The sequence below is a fragment of the Lytechinus pictus genome, chromosome 4 (assembly GCF_037042905.1).
Source record: "Lytechinus pictus isolate F3 Inbred chromosome 4, Lp3.0, whole genome shotgun sequence".
Taxonomy (NCBI): Eukaryota; Metazoa; Echinodermata; class Echinoidea; order Temnopleuroida; family Toxopneustidae; genus Lytechinus; species Lytechinus pictus.
In genome coordinates, this window is record NC_087248.1 from 24,317,093 (window position 1) to 24,340,575 (window position 23,483).

At 37.4% G+C, this 23,483-nt stretch overlaps 1 protein-coding gene across 2 annotated transcripts in view; it reads right to left on the bottom strand.

Moving 5' to 3' along the window:
- Positions 1-12,405, bottom strand: part of LOC129259292 (SR-related and CTD-associated factor 4-like) — a 34,334-nt gene extending 21,929 nt beyond the window's left edge. For both annotated transcript variants that reach the window (XM_064098686.1, XM_054897589.2), the window contains exons 1-3: positions 12,280-12,405; positions 3,082-3,150; positions 1,746-1,929 (exon numbers count right to left, since the gene is read on the bottom strand). In XM_064098686.1, the coding sequence (XP_063954756.1) occupies positions 1,746-1,929; positions 3,082-3,150; positions 12,280-12,363 (337 nt within the window). In that variant the 5' untranslated portion in view covers positions 12,364-12,405. The remainder of the gene's footprint in view (positions 1-1,745; positions 1,930-3,081; positions 3,151-12,279) is intronic.
- Positions 12,406-23,483: the final 11,078 nt, after the last annotated feature.

A 23,483-nucleotide genomic window follows, 5' to 3' on the forward strand; every position in this document is an offset into this window, starting at 1 on the left:
AAGTATAAATAGATTATTGTCTTCACCATCGATGGCTCAGGAAAGAGCGCAGTAAACATAAGAAACGTTCAACTTAATAAAAAATTTTGATACTTTTGGCTTCCCATACTTGAACCACAACTTTAAACCTGAGTTTAAGTTAAACCCGACTTCAGAATACGGGCCAAAGAGTTAAGTGACGTAAGTTCATGCTTATGCTTACATGATACGCAACATGCAATCTAATGATCTTTGTAGGTTTGCATGGTGGAGTTTATAACCTGGAGAAGGTTTACGGTTCACAATGTGTAAGGTGAAGAAGGGAAGGAAATACAGGCAGAAAGATTGAAATGGAAAGACGAGATAGGATGAAAAGAGGAAATCAGAAGAGTGAAGTCCTGAAAAGGACTGTAAACTAGATGAGATGAGCTGAATATGGCTTGAGTAGTAGCAGGATGAAGTGAAGAGAGAGAATCTTATTGATGTTTTGTAGCGTGCATCTTCTTAGCATGATTTGACCAATGCCGTGATGCCTCTTATAGCGCACACAACCAAGAATCTAAGTCAAATTCTAAGTCAATTTTCAATCTTTGTGAACTACTCCCTGGTAATGAGACTAATGAAAATACATGTGCGCATGTGGAAATTGAACCAAGATACTGGATGAACAAACCAGCGCTTTAACGAATGAGCTTCCATTCATACTTGCATAAGAAACTTTTGGTGGCTTGTTTGAACTCCCTGTCAGTTTCAAAATACTATATCGAGTGTAATATCTTCTTATGCCTATATATATTCTGGGGAGTTTACATTAAACCTTCGCCCGCTATTGATACACTCTATTAAAAGAGATCCTTGAACTGATTGGCTCAGAATAAATTAGTTAGTGAAAATCACTGACTACTTGTTTCATGCAAGTATGCAACAGTCCCCTTAACTCTTGTTATCTTATAAAAGACAAGGTCTAACTTCTGAGCTAAAATTATGGGAAGCCAAATATGTTAATAGTTTGTTTACACTGTATATTTCACATTTTCACTGTATTCATTGATGCTTTAAAGATGGAGAAAACTATTCAAAGTTACCAGACAGTTTCCTTTTTTTTTTAGATTCAAGCATTGTATCAACCCTAAGATTTATGTCACAAGTGACTCCCCATAGTTAAACAACAGGTAAGACACAAGTCCCCAGTTTTCTGTTAATTCTGAAATGCAAAGTCTGACTTCTTCAGTGCTGTTCTAAACATCAAATTTTGTATTCTTTGGTGAGATGTACACAACAGAAAATGCCATTTTTTGTAAAAACTGAAATCTTGGAAAAAAACATTTTTGGGAGATCATAGGTACAGTAACAATAATATTGTATGGCTTTATTTAATGGAATACCAGAAATATTCCATTTGTTGGAATCACCTAAATGTACGATTCGTGCAATATTCGCTCTAACTCATGGAATATATCTGGGTCCCGTAACACAAAGGTAAGCGATTGATCGTACGCTTCATTTTTACGATTGATCTTACATCGTAGTCAATACAATCAATCGTTTAAAAAAATGTTCTACGATCATTGCTGTTACATGCTCCTGTAACACAAAGGTTAGCGATTAATCGATTGCTCGATTTTCACGATTGATTGCACGTTGTAGTCGATGGAATCAATCGTAGAAAAATGTTCTACGATCATTGTTAAGCTTTGTGTTACGGGACCCTGGTGTCCATTTTAAGCTTCTACATAAAGGCTCACTGATCCTGCATTGATCCTCACCGGGGTTTGCCATGTCCAGGAGGGGCTGGATGACTTCTTCACCAAACACCACATTCTTCTGCCAAAGGTTCAGCACTCGTACAATCTTGGCTCGGTCATCTGTAGGACACTTGAACAGGTGCTGAAATGTGCCATGGATGTTCTTGGCAAACCGGGGAGCAAAGACATCCTTCTCTGCTCCAAACTGAATTAGAATGACAATATACAAAGGCTTGTTTGAGTTGTTTTGTGACTCCCACATTGAAGCAAAAAGTCATCACTCCCAGATGTATCAGCTTTTTTTTTTTTTTTAATGGGAGCAAATGCATGTTTATATAAATAGCTTTAAAAAATAGTCTAAAAAATATATATTGTATATGTTTGAGATCACCACTAATGATAAAGAGAATAAATTGACCTATAATTGCATTTGTATAGAGAAACTAAAATATTTTTGAGAGAAAAGTACTTGCTTTGCTACTTGGTATCTTAATTAGTGGTATGAATGAATTGAGTGGTGATTTAGTGTTTATCATTCAAGTGGGCCTATACAAGACTATTACAAGACTACACAACTTAGAATGTTGCATTATGGGGTAATGAACCTGGCCAGATGTGAGTAATTGAGGACCTGAGGTGGCGCTATTACGGCTGCTGGTTTGTGTCTCTTTTAAGTTGATCCCTCAAATGGTACTTCACAAGAACAACAAGTTTTGAGATATGTGACCTACATGTGGGTCACCTTTGATCTTGTGACCCCCCAAATATTATCGTTTGAACTGCTAAGAGTAATATCACAAAAATAAAACACTGAAAATTTCATCTAAGTCGATTGAGGAATAAGAAAATTTTTGATATTGAGAGACAGTTTGGCATTATGTTGATGAAACAGTTTAATTCATGTCTTCATTGAATATGCAATGAGCCAGCTGATGATGTCATCTCCTTTATATTCTTTGTACAGTACATGTATGTATTTCATTGAAACTACATGTATTCAAATTGTATCAAGAACGTAAAAATGGGACTGCCAACTGATTACCGGTACTGTGTATTAAGATCATCGCTGCTGAAACTTGATTTGTTACATGGGCGACATGAATACATGTATGAAATAATTGATTTCAATGATAATAATGATTTTATAAATAAAATGAGACAAAAAGCAGGAGACATGACATCATATCAAAGCTATATTCACAAAATATTGCTATAATTGAAATTCAAAAACATCCATTAGATTTTGATGGAATTTTTCAGCACTGTGCTCTGTTGGTTAATACTCGCTTTCTTTACATTTTATTATTTACAGCCTGGATTACATCAAATTCTTTTGTGATATTTTTTCAATGCTTACCTGATGCCTTGATTGCCTAACAATTGAATCAATCACGTAGAGACCCGGAACCTTGTATTCAGGCTTGCACTATAGGAAAGAAGAAAATTATAATAACAATAAACATCGTTATTTCATTATTCATGAAATTCTACAGGTTTAACAGTTTTAATAATACCTTAAAATGTATCTGTCCACACATTCTAGTTCTCAGCTGGTTAGTAAGAAAATTTGGTGTTGCTGCAAGACAATATTCGCAATCAATTCGAAATTTGGCGGATTCAAACTATGGCGTGCCATCTAGATCGGTTGCAGGCCGTAACTTGCAATACCTAATGGGAAAAAGTCAATACCTGTTGAGCGCGCCAGTACTAAAGTGCATGCATGCATGTGATTATTCAGCGCTGACCGATTCGGCTCAACCAGATATGCTGTTTACTAGGGTTCAGGAGGTGAGAAGGAAATTGGCGCGCATATTTCTTTGCGAAATTTAGACAGTTTTTGGTGCATCTTTGCCGTATGGTCTCACTTTTGAAGCATCACAGTCTCATTAGAGTACTCTAGCACTGTGCACAGCCTGCGCGCGATGTCCACCCCGAAGTTAGTTATTTGGTCCGTTTGTTGCAACTGATAAATGTAGATGGCGGCCATCATGGTGCACCATATTGTGAATCCACTGTATTGCAAATTTCAGATACAAATTTACAATACCTGTAGATACATGTAGATCAATAATAACTACAGCAGATCAATTTATTCTTGTTAATGCAAGGAGACCACTAATCAATTGCAAATTTGCAATGAAATACATGACTTCCAATTGATTTTGGGACCTAACATTGAATTGCGATCAATTGCAAGTTTCAAGCAACACCCCATTTCACAAATTATTTTCTCCATCAGGAAGATAAATAAATACAAGATAGGCCAAATTATAAAGTCTATGCCTATCAAAACTGTCACTGTTTAATGACCAGGACATTATTCACAATCACATCAAAAACATATAAAGATATGTTGTTGGTACTGCAAGCATTGAGTAAATTACCAATATTGCATATAAAAAAGGAATGGATGCAGCAATTTGCCCTGGCGAGTAAAAATAGTCACTCGAGGCAGGTAGATTTCGCATTGATTTAACATGCACTGAAATTCTGTGCAAGTCACTTGTGGAGTATATATGTAATGTTGCAAATTAACATCGGCCATTATTGTCTTCATGGCAGCGGTATAAAGTGCAATTAAAGCCAATTCTACATGTAAATGTACATGGCAATTTATCTCCCAGTTTACCTGTATACTTGTGATTTCTGGATATTCATAAATATTCAGCAATATCCTGGCGAAGCAATTGTGATGTCAAAATTTGGTACCATGGACATGCAACCATCTAAAATCATGTATGGCAGCCAACAGAAGAAAATCCCCCCCCCCCCATCCCCCCAAAAAAATCTTCAAAAATCACAGCAAATGTAACACACTCCTTGTACAACTAAAGAAAATAAACAATTTGCTCCTGATGCATGCAAAATTCGGTGGATTCATGATACGGTGCACCACCTACATGTATAGGTTGCAGCGCAGAGGCCGAAATGCACAATGCCTTATGGGAAAAAAGACAACATCGAATTAATCTCTGTGGCACACGCTGCATGCATGCAATTATGCTGCACTCAACGTTCTCGCCAGGTTCATTCTGACGGTTGGCGACGCAAGCCGCGCAGCGGCCAAGCACGCACGGGGGAGGGTTCGGGAGGGGGGTGTCCCCCCTCTCGCGCAAAGCGCTGTAGCTAGCGAAAATATCAATATCGACGAGCTTAGATTGCTGCTAAATGCAACACATTTTATGTCTATTTAATGCTTCTCCGGCCGGCCACACAGCCGTAACGAACGGTTGCGCGAATTGCGATTGAAGCAGAAAATTAAGGCATTACTGATAAGGTCAAACTCAAACTAAAGGAAAGGATTCAAAGTCAATCTCATTTTATACTTAGAGTTTATAGATTTATTCAAATCGATGATATCGATAAATTTACTCCATACTCCAATGTCTAGATCGCTACATCCTTAGAAAGTGCGATTTATTTTGTGAATGCGAGTTGCTTCTTCCGGTGCTTCTTATGTCAATGACCGACTACCGCATGAGTAGCCCCTTGCACCGCGCCATGCCCTTATCAAAATCCAAAGATTGTCCCGACCTTATCGAAGCCTCGGAAGTTCCGACCTGCCGGAAGTTCCGAGGCTCCCAAATAATGAGCATCGGTATCATGAGACGGGGTACCCAACTTATATAATATGCATGTTTTTTTTTGTTTTTTTTTTCAGATACCATACTCACTGAAACTATAACTCTCATAAGACTTCTGTTGATGATGTTTATATAATATCCAATCAAGATTCGTTTCTCACTATCAGTTATTGAGCACTATGTTCATTTGTATTGTTCTTTACTCAATAATTAAAATAATGAATGTGCTCACCACGAGCGTGAGAAATATTTTTAGTCATTCATAATGAATACTTTAATATTACGATTTTGTTATTATAAAATCAATTGCGATTTAAAATATGTTTTGAAAGTATAGCTGACAGGAAAGCAGATTTCTATTTTTACATAATACACTATACCGTAAGTAACGGTCTATTAACCGCACCTTTTTCTTCCCGGGATAGAAGCATAAGTCGGGGGTGCGGTTTATCCACGGTGACGGGTCTGAGCCAGCCCGTCGTAACCCCTCCTGAACATGTAAGACGTCTGCCAGTTCACAACACATCGAGTGGCCGGGCGTAGCCGCCCAGGGCAATGTCGTTTAGAGGGGTATGAGCTGCGGGTAATGGGAAGTGATTATTACGATCTTAATCAAATATTGTCCATAACAAACGCACCCACCTTCATGACACTAATGTCGACAAATTCTGAAAGTGATTGTGAGGTTGTGATGCAATCAATGGGAATGTTTCTTCCTCCTATGCCGGGAAAGACACAGATCATAATTTGATAAGATGTACTGGTAGTGGTACCATATCGTAGTTTGCAATGTACAAGAACGGCAGTGCTGTGTGTGTGTACACTGTGACTGTGAGGTGAGTGTGTAAGTGGCCAATATTGTCAGGAGCTTTCTTTCTTGCTACATGTAACATTTGTTTATGAATTGATCAAGAACAGCAGATTTCCGCATACCGGTAATCTCTTTGGATACTTCGAAATCTTTAACTTAGTTTTTGTTTCTTCGCACCTCAAATATGCATTTACATGTAAATGTGAGTTTTTTTGTTTTTTTTTAGTCCAATGTTGGGGGTGCGGTTTATAGTCTGTTACTTACTGTATGTACAATTACAGCGTGTGTGAATGAGAGAGGAAGAGGGTGGGGTTGTAGCCTTGTAGGATGGTCGAAGGGAGAGAGCAGAGCAAAAGGGGAGGGGTCATGGACAGTGAAAAGGGGATTTTGAGATGGTGTGTGTGGGATTGGTGAAGAAGTCATCATTCGAAGTGGATTTATAGACGTACAAATGTATCTACACTACTGATGATGACGGCTAAATAATCTTTCTAAAAGTTACATGTATATTTTGGCGATTTTAAATTTAAAAATGTTTTCTTGCACCAGGAGTGGGAAGAGGTACGTGATTCAATAAACTGCAACACAAATACACCATAGGGGCATTTTCACCACAGATGGACACAGAGGCGAAAAAATCAAGTTGATATTCATGTCAAATGCTTTATGTTTTTTAATAAAACAAGACCTGAAGTTTGTGAGACAAATTTTTTTCCGACTCTGGCAGCCATTTTTTATTTCAAAATGGCTGCCAAAGTATGGATACAAATTAGTGTTGAAAATAGTATATTGATACATATTTTGTTTTGACAGATTTTTAAAGAACAGGTTTGATCATGATGTTTTCGCCTGTGATTTAGCTTGCTATTATAACACTTTTTTAAATCCCACAGAAAGAAACACCAGTAATTCATTCATCTGATAAAAAAACATTGATGAAGTATGTGATATGGTATGTAATGTCAGTTACCGAAAACATGAATTTTTTTTCTAATTTCCTGGAAAAGAGGATATATTATATGAAACTTGGTAGATTTCCTCTCTAGGTAACACCCCTCCCTTCTACACCAAAATTAAAGATTACCAATTAACAATGAAGCCATAGGGTACCATTAAATATATGTAATGTCAGTTACCAAGTGGAAAATGTAATGTCAGTTACCGAGATGTAATGTCAGTTACCATGATACAACGTTGGTTACCAATATTGAAATGCAAATATGTGGTCAATTTTATGGTGAAGAAATATTGTATACTTGTTATTTAAGTCTTTCACTTTAAAAGTCACACCAGAAGGAGCTTGCTATTGACTTTTAAAAAGTATAGTTCACAAGGAATACTATATGAAATTATGAAGGAAGTTGCATTCCCATCGTGCAAAAAAAAATTACTATGAAATTGTTTTGTACATGCACTTACCAAGTACCTATTTGTTTGTATCAGACAATTTTTTGTTTGGTTTTCGGGGGGGGGGGGGTAGGGGTACTTTTCCCAACCTATTGCCTAAATCTGCAACATTTTTTAAGCTTAACATTGTGATGAAGGGGATTTCCAGGGTCCCTTTTTTTAGTTTCTAGGATTCTTTTGAGCATTGCCTCGCTAAAAGTAAATTCCTGGTTTTTATACTTGGTAGTAGTGTGGATGTGTTATACAATTTTGTTTTTGGTTTACAAGTATAGATGAAAAGTGAAATTTGACAGTTCTGATCAATGTTGCATGGATCTACTAAAACTGTTTTTTTTTTCTAATTTACAAATAATTCAGTTTCAGTTTAGAAGCTGGAGTTTATTTTTTGTTGACAGCTTAAAAAAGAAATTAGCAAAGAAAATGATTACCGGGTAAACAAATTATGAAGAGAATTGAAATCCGACAGATATGAACAAGCATTGCTTGCACTGACCAGAATAGAAATCAATAAAACTACATGGCTGCATGAGATTCGGGGGAGGGGTACGTGTAGCCTAGGGGAGGAGACCCTTATACATTTTGACTTTTTTGAGGGGAGGGGGAGGTTGGAGAAGGAAAAGGTTTAAAAAGTCAATATAAAACTGATGAATATATTATGGGTGTATAGTCAGAAAAATCCATGTGTACAGTCAATGCAATATTAAATTACTATAGGAAAACATGTAGCTGCTATGACCCCCCCCCCCCCCCGAGTAAGTAAAACATACATTTCTTATCTTTTGATAATTAAAAATGTGAAGTATTATGAAACTTTTATGATTTTAAAAAGCCTTACATATAAGTACCAAGAAAATTATGCCTTTGAAAATCATATAGCACTGGTAAATGTTAATGTGTATTGTCAGTTACCGACAAGTAATGATAAAAATGCTCAAATCAAAGAAAGGAATTAAGAAAAAGAAAAAGTTATTTCATTGAAATGTTCCTAGAAACTCTGGTATACTTCCACATAAAGCTCACTTTAATGTGAAGCCCTGCACAGAAGATACAATGCAATGATTCCACACATTTGACTTCCATGTGTTATCTCTATGGCAAATTAAGTGTAATGTCAGTTACCGTAATGTCAGTTACCAGCATGGTTGTGGAAAAATTATCATAGCCCCCAAAAGACAAAAACGAATTGTTTAATATTTTGACACATCTTAACCTAGTAATGGAGGTATATTTACATATTCAAATTATTACTCTATCTACTCAGGGACATGAGATATTTCAATTTTAATGAACACCCTGAAATTGCATGTCCTTTTGCGTAATGTCAGTTACCGACACATTTTTGCTTGCTGATGCGTAAAAAAATGTGGTTACATAGGAAAACTTAGTATCAGAGTATACAGCAAGGTTCACTTTATCAACTCTATCAAAAGAAAACTCCCATCATTTGTTGTTTTAGAGATACACACAATGAAAGGTGTGAAAACATTGTGCCGTGTAATGTCAGTTACCGTGAAAATGCCCATAGGTGCAGTTTTGAAGTTACAGAAATTCACGAACAGATTATTAAAAATGAAAAAAAAAGTCAGAAAGGTCTTCTTAATTTTATAGCCCCCACCCAGCGTAAACAACATGAAGAATATTTGAGGTCACGAAATCAGCTGATTCGCACTCAAACAACAGATTAACAGGTCTCGCACGTGCACACATTCCAAGGGCGGGAATACGGGGAAACCCGTTTTCAAGCACAATGATTGGCTCAACCCAGAAAGTGAATACTAACTTGATCACGTGCCATCAGCTTTGGGGCGTCTCCTATAATTCCGCACATTCCAACTCATTTCATAAATCATCCACTCGCAGTAATTAGGCTGACGACGTTGTAAAGATAGCTCTTTATAAAGCATAATACCGATATAAAACATATAAAGACATACGTGAAATTAAAGAATTTATCCAGCGATATTCCAATTATACTAGGAACTCATGTGGGCATGAACAAACGAAATACATGTCCTCTAAAAGATCCACACATATCAACTTCCAATAATTCGTACTTCAAATGAATATCTGTGAATGAACTGTCAATTCCACTTTATCAGAAATATGTTTAACGAAGTATTGTTATTATGTTGAACGTGTACTTCTATCAATACCTATGTTCATATCTGTGACTATGCGCTCATCCTTCTTAGAATAAAAGTGAATTTAATATCTAGTCGTAATGATGTCATAGCAGTTGTACGATTGGCTACGATTTGAAACTAATTTGGCCTTTACTCCAAAATAAAGGCTTGCAATCTTTCAAAATGGTTATATTAGTATTCTTTTAATTAATTTTAACCTCAAATAAAATGATTTGTTCCATTCACATTTCCAGAAAATGAGCAAAATGTGATTTGTTCCAAAATCGGATCGCGAACAGTCGTAAGGTGTGCGGTGGACTTAATTTTAATAGAAAATGGCCTGTCCGCTGCAATTGAAAGGTGGCACACCGTATTGCAAATCCATCAAATTGAATAAAGGACTAGTTCACTCTGGTCATAACCAGAGAAAGAAATTAAAGAAATTTTGTTAAGTGTTTGATCAAAATCAATCAAAAGAATATAGAGTTAGCAATAATAATGAACATTTTTATTTTCTGAAGTCAAAGATGAGCAGCTCCTCCATATGGAATTTGTTAATTTCCCCCCAAAAAAAATTTTCTCAAAAATGTTTATGATTTTATTCGTCCGGTGGATGTATCATCACATACGTCATTTTACACCCTTTTTTATCAGAAACATCTTTGCATTCATTATATTCCATTAAAAATTGCAATTTATGGAATTGATATAACGTGTACATGACATTTGGGAATGCTGCATGCATGTGAGGCCACAAATTAACAAGTGGAATGCCTCTGGCCGTCTCACCTGCATCACGCGATTCAATATAGCAGCAGTGCTGATTTTGAAAACTACTATAACTCGCACAAGATGTTCAGTGATACTTGGTTACTCTTATTTCCACGTTTTATGAACTAGACCAATACACTTATAGAGATATGATGGCAATTCAACAAATACCCCCAACGTGGCCAAAGTTCTTTGACCTTACATGACCTTTGACCTTGATCATGTGACCTGAAACTCGCACAGGATGTTCAGTGATACTTGATTACTATTATGTCCAAGTTTTATGAACTAGACCAACACACTTTCAAATTTATGGCTGTAATTCAACAAATACCCCAATTTGGCCAAAGTTCATTGACCCTAAATGACCTTTGACCTTGATCATGTGACCTGAAACTTGCACAGGATGTTCAGTAATACTTGATTACTATTATGTCCAAGTTTCATGAATCAGATCCATAAACTTTCAAAGTTATGATGGTAATTCAACAGATACCCCCAATTCGGCCAAAGTTCATTGACCCTAAATGACCTTTGACCTTGGTCATGTGACGTGAAACTCATGCAGGATGTTCAGTGATACTTGATTAACCTTATGTATAAGTTTCATGAACTAGGTCCATATATTTTCTAAGTTATGATGACATTTCAAAAACTTAACCTTAGGTTAAGATTTTGATGTTGATTCCCCCAACATGGTCTAAGTTCATTGACCCTAAATGACCTTTGACCTTGGTCATGTGACATGAAACTCAGGCAGGATGTTCAGTAATACTTGATTAACCTTATGGCCAAGTTTCATGAACTAGGTCCATATACTTTCTAAGTTATGCTGTCATTTCAAAAACTTAACCTCAGGTTAAGATTTGGTGTTGACGCCGCCGCCGCCGCTGTCGGAAAAGCGGCGCCTATAGTCTCACTCTGCTATGCAGGTGAGACAAAAACTAAAAAAAAAAAGATCTCTCTTGTTCTTTGATGAATATTTATCTAACCTAGTTACCAATATTTTCGGTCATTTCTATGCTTAAAACTACTCTGTCATCAGGGTGAACTTGCCCGTTTTAATTGGGGGAGTGGGCGGTGGTCAAATTGACCCCTCCTTAACAAATTTTGTGACTACGCCACCGCACAATTCTTTTCGACCAAAATGTTTTACTTTAAAGTCTTGCGCATCCGTGATGCTCGGGTAGGCAGTTCCGAAATTACATGGATGAAACATTATGCAAATAGCAAATATGCATGAGAGCAATGATGTGAAAGAAAGATGCTCTATCGAACTTGAACGAGGTGTAGCCGAGTTGGATAGAGTGTCTCTTTCTTTCACTGCATGCAAAATAGAATATTAGAATATTTGTATTGAACAATGCCACTGATAGCACAACTACGAATAATCAATTTTTCCACGTTAATCTATGAAAATAAGAAAGAATTATTGAAAGCAAAAAAGAAAAATTCTCCTCAATCACGCATCTGATCTGCAGCAGCAATACGCATAATAGCCAGTTAGTACATACGCGTATTGCACCTGTAATGCATTGAATCCTAATTTCTAGTGGCGTCACCTTGTTCCTGACCGTGCAACGGTACATTTTGGATGGTACATGCGCAATGGTACAAATGTTTAACGTTCAGCCTCCCATTTGCTCGCGTACAAGAAAGCTGAGTAGACGCTGTACAATTTGTAAGTGCATGTCAGACCCAAAAATACTAAAAAAACATGACTTTGCGTACAAAGTCAACGCAAATTGTGTGTTCAACCAAAAATCATTAATGGACATGTATGCGCTATGACAACTAATCACATGCAATCTTTCAAACAGCCAAAATATTACAGCCTTAACTGAATCCACATACTATACCTTTTGTATGAATTTTTCTACACTTTGCACCACATGTTTGTAGAGTTTGATAGCTTTGATAGCAGACTTGGTCACAGAGGTCATCTTGGCCCTTGAGATGGGAGGCTTGACCTCGTACAAGCTGGACAGCTAGAGAGGGATAGAGAAAAAAATAATAACATTAAGCATTTATGAGGTGCCATTTATCTACATGTACATGTAGAACTTGCCTATTCAATGGTACACTATATTACTCCGGCTGGCCGGGGGGGGGGGGAGGGGGGGGGGTGCACTTCCATTGACGAGTGCTTGGTGCATTCAAGCAATCTATCCTGCCGGGTACCCATTCGCCTCACCTGGGTTAAATGCAGCACATAGTGGATCAATTTCTTGCTGAAGGAAATTACGCCACAGCTGGGATTCGAACCACAATCCTGTTTCAAAGTTCGGAGAGGAGACTGATCCACAGGGCCACAATGCTCCACATTAGATATTCATTTTCTATTAGAAATTCTTATTCTCTGTTTTCCATTTCATGAATTTATTTCCTTGTATTATAATAAGTACTAGTAATTTTATATCATTTCATGTTTGTATTTGAGTATTATTCTATTGTTATAAATTGTACACATGTTTTTATTCAGCCTTTGGCTGCGAGGTATGTTTTTAATAAACCATTATTGAATTGAATTGAATGAATTCTTTTCCCACTTGGATTTGTATTTCCTTTTACTCATGAACAAACAGGGTGTGCACTAATAAAGGCCTATACTAAAAGGCCATGATTTTGGATGTCCTTTGGTTTGCCTCAGAGCCCCTCTCGTTAATTCATCTTGGAGTTTTTCATTGTGTCTTTTTCCCCCCATTTTCCATGTTATACAAAAATGTGCTCTATGAAAAAGTGACTTGTCGTTAAAATAAGAACAAATGCATGCAAATCCTATATTGGTAAAAAAAAAAATTTTCAATGTTATTTCTGGAGTATATACATCGGAGGTACATGTATTCACAATCTTTCGATAAAAACTGAAAATACTTAAATATTGTAGTCTGCTCTAGTCATTTTTTTTTTTGGGGGGGATGTACTGTTGGACTTGCCATATCGACCACCTACATGTATACTATTAAGCAACAAGTTTGCCACTGCATTTGTTTTTCACTACTTTGTCTTATCCTTAAATTGTATTCATGTCTAAATTTTGTTATCACACTGCTATAAATTTCATACTACGATTATGTTTATGTATTGTAAATTTATTTTGACTTTACGATAAATGCAGAAACTCCTGCAAAAAAAAAATGTCAGGAAAATTTGTTGTCTCGCATACAAAGTCAAATTCTGATTCCCATGCTGAGATTAATGACTCAAAGACCTACATGTATTCCAGGCATGAAAATTGGGTATGAAAAAAAAAGCTGAAAGGGTTTTGGAAATGTCGTTGACAAGACGGTGGGCGAAGCCCACCGGGCGACCGGTGGGGGTCCAGGGGGCAACGCCCCTGTAAGCTCCTGGGTTTTATCAATTTTACAACTCCAAAAACCTGTTTGAGTTGAATGATTGTAATGAAGTCTTTATATGGATTTTTTGTCCAAAGTTCAATTAAAAAAAACTAAAAAATACTAAAAAATCAAGTACCGTAATCACTTCAAGCAGGTTGTACGAAGAATTGTCGGGTCCTCTCACCTCCACCTCTAACCAACTCCATCGCCACATATTAGCAAGTCCACGGTCAATTTCATGAACATCTTTTGAAAGTCTATCCACAACATCTGTGTGGTCACAAGTTAGTCCCCCACAAAATGCCATTTTTCTTGATTCGTTAAATATTACAACAACAAGAAAAAACAAAATTCTTGGATTTCCAGCAAATTAATATTCGCGAATTATAAATGCGTCATGAAAATTCCATGTCACGTCACAAATCTCTGCGAGCACATTCAGCTTCTTTATCGGTCTTCCACCGGTCCGATATGATATGCGCGCCCGGTCGCTGCATGCCCGGCGCGCCGGTTTGCCCCCAGCGATTGCAAGCACACCACCGCTGCACTGCATGCACAGAAACGTAAAACACACCGCGAAATACACGTGTAGAGTTGAGATGTGCTAGATAAGAGATTCCTGCGCAATCGTTGTAAAGGCCGAACATCATATAACATGTAAGATATGCTAAAACATTTTAGCGCTAAAAATCGGAAATTAAAAACGCGGATTTTAGGAGTAAAAAAAATGGAAATTCAGCAAACAAAAAACGCGGAAATCTCAAAGGCAAATAAAATGGAGAAGAAATCATCAACATCATTAAAGCACAATCGTTTGAAATCAAACTTTGAAACACGATTTAAATTTCTACAGTGCCTATCAAAAAAAAGTTTAAACTTAGAAAAAATCTTGAAAAATTAAACGTTTGTAATATCCTGAAGATTTTTCCACATTTTAACATTGGTACAGATCCATTTAAGCAAATGACGATATAACTGTCGAAAAATATTTCCGCTTGAATGAGCACCACTTACTGTACTTTTGAAAAGTTAGTGAAAAATGATTTGCGCAGAACTTTGAAATAGTCATGCGAATAAAAGTAGACCTTAATCATGAAGAACACGTGGAATTTAGCTAGTAAAATTGATTTAAAGATATCTTTTACCTTTTTTAAACTTGTTTCCTTGCCCAAAACACTTCAAAGAGTGCATTGCGCCCCACCTTACTCCCCCACACACCGAGGCCATCGTGATGATATTTGCTTTACACTGAGCTGTCATTTACATGAAATGGCTTAGGCTTGATTTTCATTTTGTTAATCATTGTCAAGCTTGGAAAAAGTGTATTAAATGAAAAATGAAATGTAAACCCACTTTAAATGATGAAAACTTTGTGAAAAAATGCTGGAGATGTCTGATATAAACTTTTGTTCAGATTCAGTTATGTCCTCAGATCCAGCTGGCACAAATTTGGGTGGCAAAATTGTTACAAAATGCTTGAATGTATCCTTTTTATTTCAAGTGACTAAAAGTGCAAGGGAAATGTATGAGAAATGTTTCGCAGGGTAAGCTTGATTTCGCCCTTTCTCCTTGACACAGCACGGAAACAAGCATTTCTGCGCAAACAGATTTCTGCAAGCTTTACAAAAATGGACAGTGCTCACTCAAGTGTAACATTCTGTCAAAACTTTTACTTTCATTGGATAGATGACACCCAAATCCAAGATTATATATGAAAAAATTGCCCACATGTTTTATATATTTTAATTCCCTGGGCTTTTTCAAAGTGTAAACTTTTTTTTGATACGCACTGTATAAGAGGTGCTATCAATAGTACACCAATTTATATAACTCGGAGAAGGAACTCTTGCTATCCTTGATGAAATAAGAGTGCAAATCTATATTCCTTCTTGACAGAAAGGTAAAAGGGCAAAATCGTCGACTGAAGACAGCTGAAATCCTTCTGTTTGGAGGAGTATTGAAACATTCTTTTGAAACTTTTTTTGAAATATATCATCATAGAGGAGGTGTAGTAAAGCAAGACGCGGTTAAGCGAACAACTGATGAAACGGAGACTAAAACTCTTGGTCTGCACCCCGGGGGGGCCACTTCCATTGACGAGTGGATACCATGCGCGACCACGGGGTCTTGAAAAGCACCCTAAACACGTATTTTCCATATTCTGAAAATGCACCCCTTAACAAGTATTGGCGTGTGAAACCCTACCCTTAACAAGTATTGGAAACAAATACTATTGGCAAGTATTCCCAGAATTGAGCCCCTAGCTAAACAAGTACAGCGATGTATTTTCCATATTCTGAAAATAATGCACCCCTTAACAAGTATTAGAAACAAAACGATACTCGGCAAGTATTTCCTGATATGAACCCCTAAGCAAGTACAGCGATATTGTATTGTTATGTCACGGCCGGTCCGTCGGTCGTCGGTTTTACCTTTACACATCATTATTTTGGTTTAGTACGGCCCCACCTATCACACCTCGCGCAAATCGGACTCTAAACACGTAGTGTTGGGGCAAAAAGGACATCCTTTATAAAACATTTTGATTTTGTTTTATCACCCCCGCATATTTGACCCTAAACACGTATATTTTTCCGAGCGAAATAGATACCCTTTTTTCAATATTTTTGTGTTTTTGACACCCTTATCACGTTACGTACGTAACGTGCCCTATCTTGAAAAAGACATCCTTTTTACGTGTTTTTTTGGTCGCGCATGGTATCCACTCGTCAATGTAAGTGGCCCCCCCGGGGTCTGCACAGATTGATGCATGGTCATTTGGAATTGGGACACGTTTTAATTAAAATTGCTTTTAAGTGCTAGTGATTCCCATGCAGAATTTGTCCACATACATGTACATGTCGTTTATGCCTTTCAGAAAAAAATTTAGTTCTTCTGGAACGGACAGAAGTTGATGTGAGCATGAGAGATTGACAAGAAGGTTGCGTTTTGAAAACATGTCTCGACTAATTTTCGAGTGTGCATGAATTAGATGAAAAACTTAACTCTTGTTTTCCCTGTGCTGTCCCTGCCCGTGTCACAATATTCTCAACTAATGAACACATTCACCAATATGAATTACACAATATTGGGACTTTTTTTGCTGATTCAATTGATTGTGTATACATGCATATTAATCATTGACTGTTTGACGTTGATTTTTAGCACATTTATTATTCTTGTAATGGCAGTTTATTGCAAGGTGCCCATAGCCGACTCCGAACATAACAAAATTTCACATTATAAAATCTGGGCGCCTGAATGGTCCCCCAAGATGAACCCTGGATAATCACATTAATTTATCTTCTTTTTTTTTTGTTCATGAAAACCTGTGTTGATTTAATCATTGTGCTGCCTGTGCCTGGTGGCTTGCTTGCATGGCTTGTGTCATCAACACTGTGAGCTGTGTCAGAGAATCAACAATCAATTTCATTATTTGACTGTTGATTCTCAGCACGTTATTCATTGTCAAATTGGAATGTGTGAATGTGAGATCGAGGCCAAAATACAGCGGTTCCCGATTGCGATATTTGAAAAAGCGGTGGGCATATTGACCTTGAAAGAGACTTGCTATGAATAGCAGTAGATCTAGACATTTGCGAACAATTAACGTTACTGGCATGACTGGAGCTGTTAGGGAAATTTACTTGAAGAAGTCGAAAGTTGGCCTTGCCGCGCACTGACAGTTACTCTAGACTTATTTATCGTTCCAATGTTGTTAGTGAATGACTTTAAATAAATCTCTTCTCTAGCCTAGACTAGCCTCCTAGCTAATTGGCCTGCATGCAGCGTTCTCGCCAGGATTTCTGTTACGCGTGTCGGAAACCTGATTCGGTGGTGGCCAAATTTGCATACTTTGATGTTTTGATTTTCACATGCGCTTTGATCCAAAGTCGAGTTTCATTGCCAATCCGCAAAATCAGAGCTGCCAAGTTGTATTTTGCATTTTCAGTATTCTTATCCCCCAAAATCAGTATTTTGACAAAAAAAATCAGTATTTTTACCGTGTGAGATAAATATTTTGTATTTTTCCCCCCAAAAGTGTATTTCATAATAAAATGCTTGGCGTTCTCGCCCATCACGGCGCTCAAGCTGCATGCAAGCTAAAATGCGCACTGCTCTTGCAGATGAAAAAAAAAAACCATTGAAACTTGTGTATATCTCACCCTGGTTTTTACAAAATGATTGAAAAAAAAAACAAGTTACCTGAAATTACATTGATCTACATGTAATAACCATATTTGTGTACGTTTTATGAAATAGAGACATATACAGTGCGTCCCAAAAAAAACTATACACTTTTGAAATGGCTGCCAAATAAAAAATGTAGCACTTTGGGGGAAAAGACTTATAGTTATGGAAAGCCAATAAAGTCAACTTTCGAATGACTCCAAAAAGTTGGAAAACTATTCATGCTTGAGCGAGCACTGCCCACTGAAACAAAGGGTATGAAAATTAGGGTGGGCCGGAATTAGCCTTCCAATTTCTTTCAGGTTTTTTTGTTTGGTACTAGCAAAGTTGAGGGTTATTTGGTGAATTAATCAGATGTGATCAGTTTGTTGTTTGTGAAAATTTAATGCGTTATTAAATTGAAATTTAATGCATGAGTGATCATGATTTGCAAATTTTAGTGCAGCATTTTGTCTTTATCATGTGGATCTCAACAATGTGTTCATGAGAGTCAGGAGAAGAGGGGGTAATATGACTTAGGTACATGTAGGTGAAGTACGTTGATCAGTTGATGGGATAAAGGTCAACAGAACATTTAGCAACCCCTCCCTCCATCTCTACCCCATCCCCCCACTTCTCTCCTCCTGAGAGACTAAGCTTGGCTAGGCTGTGCAGGAATTAGCCTTACAGTTTTTTTGAGAGGTTAGTCCTTTGGAACTTACAAAGCTAAGGGTGTTATGCTATTTATGAGTGAGATAAGTTATGGTTTCTTAGGCAAATTTCATGAGTTACTAAATTGAAATGTAATGCATGAGTGAACAGGAATTGTAATTTTAGCGTAGCATATTCATCTTGTGGACATCAGAAGTGTATTCGTGAGAGTCAGAGTAATGTGATGGTACCTGTTACAAGCAAGAGGGCGAGATATGCTAAGACTTGGTTAAAAGGGCATTCCTCTTCTTTTTGTCCTTTTACAAATTAAGTCATATGTACCCTCCTCTCTCTCTCTCTCTGTCTCACTTCCTGGATTGTAGCCTATTCAAACCTTAACTGCCAAGTGACCAGTGGCTGATGGTCAGTTTTTTTATTGAATGATTACCAAGATATTTAATGATTATGATGATCAATGAAGTAATTTATTGAAAAAAAAACTTATGTTTGATTGATCACATTGCACATTGAATGAGTTGATTTACTGATAAATTGTTGATGATAGGAAAAAGTTGATGCCCCAATCCAGAATCAATCATTAAATCAACATTCTGCTCTGGACTTCACGCGTACATGACAATAGCCATCGGTCTCTCAACAGGAGGGGATGGCGGGAAAGAGGGAGGGGGGTGGGGGCTGAATGTTCTGTTGACCCTTATTCCATCAACCTACTTCTCCCACTTAAGTCCCATCTCATCCCCTATTCTCCCGACTCCCATGAACACATTGCTGAGATCCACATGATAAAGTTGAAATGCTGCCCAAAAAGAGATCCAAATGATAAAGTTGAAATGCTGCCCAAAAAGTTTAATTTGTGTTCACTCATGCATTAAATTTCAATTTCATAATTTATTAAATCTGCTTAAACAACCAAAACTGGTCACGGTTGATCATTAATTTATCACAACGCCCTTAACTTTGCAAGTTCTAAAGGATGTGCCTCTCAAAAACTAACGTAGGTAAATTGGAAGGCTAATTCCAGCCCACCCTAATTTTCATACCCTTTGTTTCAGTGGGCAGTGCTCGCTCAAGCAGTAATAGTTTTCCAACTTTTTGGAGTCATTCGAAAGTTGACTTTATTGGCTTTCCATATATGTAAGTTTTTTCCCCAAAGTGCTACATTTTTATTTGGCAGCCATTTCAAAAGTGTATAGTTTTTTTGGGGACGCACTGTAGAGATGATTTTTCTCAATAAATTACGATTTTGTATTAAAAAAAAAAAAATTGTATTTACAAAAAGCGTATTTTTTAAAGAAAAAACATACTGCCATATTTTGGTTGCAAAAAGGTACTAAATACGGCTAAAACGTACTGGTTGGCAGGTCTGCGAAATTCAATGCAACGCTGTTTTGATCGGCAGGGTACACCAATATCTAGAATTCTCGCTACCCCAAATAGGAACAAAAATCTCATAATGCGCGAGACGAGACAATTTTCACTCCGTCGGGTCGTCATCACCACTTCCGGTTCAGAGTCATGCTCGCGCGAGGTTCGCGATACTGAGTTTTCCACCACGCTGAAATCGATGCCAATCAGCGTAATATGTACAGATTATGATAATTTTTATTTAATTTGGTCAGTTTTGATTCCATATTTGAATTATAAATAAAAATAAAAAATATATTTCACGTGAAAATAATTTTTATTCATGTTTTTATTTGGTTATAAAAAAATGTAAAAAAAAATGAATATCTTAAAATTTTGCATTTAGCGACCGGCCTGACATCACGATCGTATTCGACTAGACGCTAAATATATACAACATTAATTCCGTTTAATTTTTCGTCGACCACAAAATGGATAAAAAATCAGTTTCGGAACTTAAAAAATCTTAACTGACAGAGGAATACCGTGCAATGGAAAGGGTCGGGCAGAATTAGTAACTTTACCAGAAAAGGCTGTTAAACTGTATCGTGAAAGAGAGGGTTGTGATCACGAACTTTCCGAGCGAAAGCGACGTTGTGTTGTTGTGCACACTGATCTCTCCACTAACTGGATATGCGGGGAGGGTCCTTTGTTTGAAGCCCGCGAGTTCTATTGTCCGCCATACCAGTTCCCCCAAAAGGAACGCGATCGCTCCACTAGCATGTGCATTGTGACCAATACGCTAGCTGTCTGCACACTGAAGCTCTCATTGCTTTTCATACAAAATTTCATATATATAAGGTGCCAGAATTCGCAATTTTTCTTGAAACCATGGTACTTTCCCAGTACATTTCGGAAACATAATTTTCAAGGGGTTGGTGTTTTTCTCACCTAAGGAAGAATGGATGAAATCCTTGACTTGTCTAAGGGTATTTTATAGGTTTGCCAAATAACATCTTAGGGATAGGGAGAGGACTTTCTAGGTTATGCAGGCTTATAACACTGGGCTTGAAACCCCCTTTTATTTAAGTCCAACCCCAAAAAAAATCAAACAAGCATAACACCGAAAAAAAAAAAAAATTAAAATATCATAACTTTCATATTTTACTTCTGATTTTGATTAAATTTTCAGCATATTGTGTGGTTTTTCTCTCTATTCAAATAATCTTTTCCATGAGGTGGACTCGCCCTTAAGAGTGTCTCTCTCTCTCTCTCCCTCCGTCACATTGATCGACCCTCTTCAATTATCCTCTCCCCAGTTTGTTCATATAGGCAGCGGGGGGGGGGGGGGTCCTGTCCCCCCTAAATTTTAGGTTGGGGGACAGACCCCCAGAAATTTATGTTGATAACCTTTTTTGTTCTTTTTGCTTGTCAATTTTGTTTCCTGCATCCCCCTAAATTCAGGTGGACCCCCTAAAACTGTTGTGGTCCGCCCTAATATTCTGGTTGATAACCTTTTTTTGCTTGTCAGATTATTTCTTTTGTTTTGCATCCCTCCCTAAATTTGGGTTGATAACCTTAATTTTTTTTGCTTGTCAGATTGTTTTTCTTGCTTCACCCCCCTAAATTTTTGGTTGATAACCCCCTTTTTTTGCTCCACCGAGACATTTTTTTTCTTTGAAGACATTCATCATCTCAAAATAAGTTCTGTGAAATTTCTGAAGTCTGTAAATCCGTCTCTGTAGCCTAATGTCTTTTTACGTACTTTTAGAAAAAATGATCGAGTTCTTGGGAAAAATCATTAGAGCTATTGTTGACAGAGAAATATCACAAATTCACATGCCACAAGTTATATTAGCCTCCTAAAGTCCTAGTCCTACCGTACATGTACCTCTAGCTTGTAAATTTTATTGTCCTTTCCAAGGAAATTAACACAAATAAAAGATAAAATAATTTTCCGAATACCTTGTAGATCTAGTCCTTTCGGTCAGGATCTGTGCTTCGCAAAAAATCATTTTTTTAACTCCTCCAAAACGGCAGATTTCCAGTCTCAAGTTTCAGAATACAGGCTACACGGTCAGTATTTTTGTGTCTCGTGATATTCTTCTGTCCAAACATGACTGATAAACTCATAAAACTTGGTGACAGTTATGAATATTAATAAACTGAATATTTATTTGAATCATGGTTTAAATTCATCACGCTTCCAGAGAAATCACAACAATCGATAACCCGCGGGCGATAACCCCCCCCCCCTAGAGTTTTAAAGTTTTGGAAACTTGCTCTGGTAATTAAGAATTACCACACATGTATTTGAGCACATGGGACTACATAAAGTCTACAACTATGCAGTTCACCAGCTTGTCTTAGCTGTGAAAAGTAATCCCCTTTTCTCTGTTTCCACGGTCGTCCCGATAAGTGCAATCATATGCGGCACAGGGCGGCATCTTTAACTTTGTATCAGGTATAAATTCACATTGAAAAGTGCTGTAATAAGAGTTGATCTGGTAAGTATAATTAAGAATTGACACTATTGCCGTGAACCAGACTCTACTTCGATATTGGCTTTTTGGGGGGAACTCGGCGTGCGGAGGTACCAACTTCTGGTGCTTCAACACGGAATAGGCCAATCAGCGTTATTGTTCCCATCCAGATAAGGGAGAGATCAGTGGTTGCGCATGACGGCACTGTTTATCTGAATGGCAAAACAGTGCGTTGGACTTCCGAACAGGAAGTTGTAATACCGAAAAGCTATCCCATAATGCAATGCGCATTACAGGGATTTTCCCGGATCTCAGCGAAATCGCCATTGGGGTAGCGAGAATTGATATCGGCAAAAAAAATTTAATACGTGATTATGAATAATTATTATTATTATAATTATTTATAATCACATATTAAATTTTAGTATTTGTTAAATAATTTTTATCTATAAATTGTTCTTCAAAACGGCATTTTGTAACATCGCTAATGGAGTTATGCGACCAAAAGATTCGCCTGCAGCATGCTGGCAGTTTGTTAGCCACATGTTCGCATGATTTGGTTGCTTACTTCAGTCCATATCAACATTACGGCGCACGGCGAATCCAAGCGATCTGATGTCCGAGGATTCGAACAACGACATCGAGATCAAAGCTGAAATACAGCCGTTCCCGATCGCGATATTTGGAAAAGAGGTGGGTATGTTGACCTCGAAATGTGACTGAGACTGAGAGACTTGTCATGACATTTGGGAACAAGTATTGGTGATGAGGTATGCTGGTAATCGGCCGGTGCGAAACTGCATTACTCCATTAGCGCCGAAAAAATTACGCTTTTGTTGGTGTTGTTTCTCTTGTTCTTTTGCAAAGCAAGTCTCCAATATGGGAGATTGTCTCCCCTGGAGTCTCCCATATTGGCCGTGCGCCTCTAGGCTCTACTGATATTTGGGCACTTTACTTAACTTTACTCTTATAATTTTTTTAGAAGGGATGCTTCTAACTTATTGGTTGACCGAAACATAAAAACAAAAAGTTTGATTGGTTGATGATAAAAGTAAA